The sequence below is a fragment of the Phyllobates terribilis genome, unplaced genomic scaffold, assembly GCF_046119375.1.
Source record: "Phyllobates terribilis strain yellow unplaced genomic scaffold, ASM4611937v1 Scaffold_7__3_contigs__length_470593459, whole genome shotgun sequence".
NCBI lineage: Eukaryota > Metazoa > Chordata > Amphibia > Anura > Dendrobatidae > Phyllobates > Phyllobates terribilis.
This window is the reverse complement of record NW_027362767.1, coordinates 111,057,168-111,061,775: the sequence shown is the minus strand read 5'-3', so window position 1 is coordinate 111,061,775 and position 4,608 is coordinate 111,057,168. Positions and strand designations below refer to the sequence as shown.

At 43.2% G+C, this 4,608-nt stretch overlaps 1 protein-coding gene across 1 annotated transcript in view; it reads left to right on the top strand.

Moving 5' to 3' along the window:
* Positions 1-1,402: 1,402 nt before the first annotated feature.
* The window catches only part of SPTSSA (serine palmitoyltransferase small subunit A), a 15,064-nt gene continuing 11,858 nt past the window's right edge, over positions 1,403-4,608 (top strand). Inside the window, exon 1 of the mRNA XM_073639089.1 lies at positions 1,403-1,710. Within this exon, the coding sequence (XP_073495190.1) occupies positions 1,578-1,710 (133 nt within the window). The 5' untranslated portion in view covers positions 1,403-1,577. The remainder of the gene's footprint in view (positions 1,711-4,608) is intronic.

Here is a 4,608-nt window from a genome sequence, read left to right as displayed (position 1 = left end):
ACTTGTAAGTGTGAGAGGCCTTTGCGGGGACATCTTACTGTGTGTGGGAGGGCACTGTGGGGATATCATACTGTGTGAGAGGGTGCTGCAGGTGCATCATACTGTGTGGAGGTACTGTAGGAGAATTATACTGTGCAGGAGGACTCTGTGGGGCATGATACTCTGTGTGGGAGGGCTCTGGGGGGCATCATACTGTGTGGAGGTCCTGTAGAAGCAATATACTGTGTGGGAGTGCTATGCGGGGGCATCATACTGTGTGGAAGGGCTCTGCGGGGCATCATACTGTGTGGAAGGGCTCTGCGGGGCATCATACTGTGTGGAAAGGCTCGGCGGGGCATCATGCGGTGTGGAAGGGCTCGGCGGGGCATCATACTGTGTGGAAGGGCTCGGCGGGGCATCATGCGGTGTGGAAGGGCTCGGCGGGGCATCATACTGTGTGGAAAGGCTCGGCGGGGCATCATGCGGTGTGGAAGGGCTCTGCGGGGCATCATACTGTGTGGAAGGGCTCTGCGGGGCATCATACTGTGTGGAAGGGCTCGGCGGGGCATCATACTGTGTGGAAGGGCTCGGCGGGGCATCATACTGTGTGGAAGGGCTCTGCGGGGCATCATGCGGTGTGGAAGGGCTCTGCGGGGCATCATACTGTGTGGAAGGGCTCTGCGGGGCATCATACTGTGTGGAAGGGCTCGGCGGGGCATCATACTGTGTGGAAGGGCTCGGCGGGGCATCATACTGTGTGGAAGGGCTCGGCGGGGCATCATACTGTGTGGAAGGGCTCGGCGGGGCATCATACTGTGTGGAAGGGCTCGGCGGGGCATCATACTGTGTGGAAGGGCTCGGCGGGGCATCATACTGTGTGGAAAGGCTCGGCGGGGCATCATGCGGTGTGGAAGGGCTCTGCGGGGCATCATACTGTGTGGAAGGGCTCGATGGGGCATCATACTGTGTGGAAGGGCTCGATGGGGCATCATACTGTGTGGAAGGGCTCGGCAGGGCATCATACTGTGTGGAAGGGCTCTGCGGGGCATCATACTGTGTGTGGGGGGGGCATCTGCATCATACTGTATGGAGGTTCTGTCGCATCACTATACTGTGTGGGAGGGCTCTGAGGGGGGCATCATACTGTGTGGTAACACTAGTAGAAGAGAGCACATACACAGGACTGGGTGAGGTGGCCAATGTCTGCCCCAGGCTCTTTCTATAAGTCCGTGTGACCGGCGGCACGCTCCGCCCTCCAGCTACAGGTCCCCGTCCTCACAGACACAAGTAGGTGACCTGGTTGTAGGAAGCCGACACCTCCCACGTGACGCCGCGCCCTGCACAGCTCACACACGGCCACACCCGGCGCACGAACTCAGTCACCCACAGTCACGTGATCACTGGCTGTCATCACGTGATGCGGGCATTTACTCCCAGTGATAGGCGGAGCTTAACAGCGTCACAGGAACTGGCGCTCTGGCGACCTTAACGTCACCGGACTAGTAGGCGCTGGTGAGGCGGAGGGCGGCGAGTGCTCAGTGCCGGCCTCTCGTGTGATCTGACAGGTGTGTCCCGGAGGTTTCCGCTCATAGCTGAGGATGAAGGTGTCCTGTGACTCCGATGCTCCGGGATCTCTGGGCCGGGCGTGGAAGCAGATGTCGTGGCTGTACTACCAGTACCTGCTGGTCACGGCGCTGTACATGCTGGAGCCGTGGGAGAGGACCATCTTCAGTATCCTTATCAGTGTGGGGGAGGGGACTACAGGCGGCAGCACAGCGGCGGGGCACGCCGGAGCTCAGCGGGGGTCCCGTGCGGGAGCTCAGGGGCGGATACGTCCTGTCACAGGTCACCCGGGGCCACACTGATTGCGGCAGGGCCCAGTGTGCGGCGGACAGCTGCTGTTTCTATGTGTGTGTATATATCATATTAGAGATATACAATGTGTGTTTATATAGATATACAATGTGTGTATTGTGTGTGTGTATATATAGATATACAATGTGTGTTTATATAGTGTGTATTGTGTGTGTGTGTGTGTGTGTATATATATATATATATATATATATATATATATATATATATATGTGTGTGTGTGTTTATATAGTGTGTATTGTGTGTGTGTGTGTGTATATATAGATATACAATGTGTGTGTTTATATAGTGTGTATTGTGTGTGTGTGTGTATATATAGATATACAATGTGTGTAGTGTGTGTGTGTGTATATAGATATACAATGTGTGTAGTGTGTGTGTGTGTATATAGATATACAATGTGTGTAGTGTGTGTGTGTGTATATAGATATACAATGTGTGTAGTGTGTGTGTGTGTATATAGATATACAATGTGTGTAGTGTGTGTGTGTGTATATAGATATACAATGTGTGTAGTGTGTGTGTGTGTATATAGATATACAATGTGTGTAGTGTGTGTGTGTGTATATAGATATACAATGTGTGTAGTGTGTGTGTGTGTATATAGATATACAATGTGTGTAGTGTGTGTGTGTGTATATAGATATACAATGTGTGTAGTGTGTGTGTGTGTGTATATAGATATACAATGTGTGTAGTGTGTGTGTGTGTGTATATAGATATACAATGTGTGTAGTGTGTGTGTGTGTGTATATAGATATACAATGTGTGTAGTGTGTGTGTGTGTGTATATAGATATACAATGTGTGTAGTGTGTGTGTGTGTGTATATAGATATACAATGTGTGTAGTGTGTGTGTGTGTGTATATAGATATACAATGTGTGTAGTGTGTGTGTGTGTGTATATAGATATACAATGTGTGTAGTGTGTGTATATAGATATACAATGTGTGTAGTGTGTGTGTATAGATATACAATGTGTGTAGTGTGTGTGTATAGATATACAATGTGTGTAGTGTGTGTATATAGATATACAATGTGTGTAGTGTGTGTATATAGATATACAATGTGTGTAGTGTGTGTATATAGATATACAATGTGTGTAGTGTGTGTATATAGATATACAATGTGTGTAGTGTGTGTATATAGATATACAATGTGTGTAGTGTGTGTATATAGATATACAATGTGTGTAGTGTGTGTATATAGATATACAATGTGTGTAGTGTGTGTATATAGATATACAATGTGTGTAGTGTGTGTATATAGATATACAATGTGTGTAGTGTGTGTATATAGATATACAATGTGTGTAGTGTGTGTATATAGATATACAATGTGTGTAGTGTGTGTATATAGATATACAATGTGTGTAGTGTGTGTATATAGATATACAATGTGTGTAGTGTGTGTATATAGATATACAATGTGTGTAGTGTGTGTATATAGATATACAATGTGTGTAGTGTGTGTATATAGATATACAATGTGTGTAGTGTGTGTATATAGATATACAATGTGTGTAGTGTGTGTATATAGATATACAATGTGTGTAGTGTGTGTATATAGATATACAATGTGTGTAGTGTGTGTATATAGATATACAATGTGTGTAGTGTGTGTATATAGATATACAATGTGTGTAGTGTGTGTATATAGATATACAATGTGTGTAGTGTGTGTATATAGATATACAATGTGTGTAGTGTGTGTATATAGATATACAATGTGTGTAGTGTGTGTATATAGATATACAATGTGTGTAGTGTGTGTATATAGATATACAATGTGTGTAGTGTGTGTATATAGATATACAATGTGTGTAGTGTGTGTATATAGATATACAATGTGTGTAGTGTGTGTATATAGATATACAATGTGTGTAGTGTGTGTATATAGATATACAATGTGTGTAGTGTGTGTATATAGATATACAATGTGTGTAGTGTGTGTATATAGATATACAATGTGTGTAGTGTGTGTATATAGATATACAATGTGTGTAGTGTGTGTATATAGATATACAATGTGTGTAGTGTGTGTATATAGATATACAATGTGTGTAGTGTGTGTATATAGATATACAATGTGTGTAGTGTGTGTATATAGATATACAATGTGTGTAGTGTGTGTATATAGATATACAATGTGTGTAGTGTGTGTATATAGATATACAATGTGTGTAGTGTGTGTATATAGATATACAATGTGTGTAGTGTGTGTATATAGATATACAATGTGTGTAGTGTGTGTATATAGATATACAATGTGTGTAGTGTGTGTATATAGATATACAATGTGTGTAGTGTGTGTATATAGATATACAATGTGTGTAGTGTGTGTATATAGATATACAATGTGTGTAGTGTGTGTATATAGATATACAATGTGTGTAGTGTGTGTGTGTGTATATAGATATACAATGTGTGTAGTGTGTGTGTGTGTATATAGATATACAATGTGTGTAGTGTGTGTGTGTGTATATAGATATACAATGTGTGTAGTGTGTGTGTGTGTATATAGATATACAATGTGTGTAGTGTGTGTGTGTGTGTGTATATAGATATACAATGTGTGTAGTGTGTGTGTGTGTGTGTATATAGATATACAATGTGTGTAGTGTGTGTGTGTGTGTGTATATAGATATACAATGTGTGTAGTGTGTGTGTGTGTGTGTATATAGATATACAATGTGTGTAGTGTGTGTGTGTGTGTATATAGATATACAATGTGTGTAGTGTGTGTGTGTGTGTATAT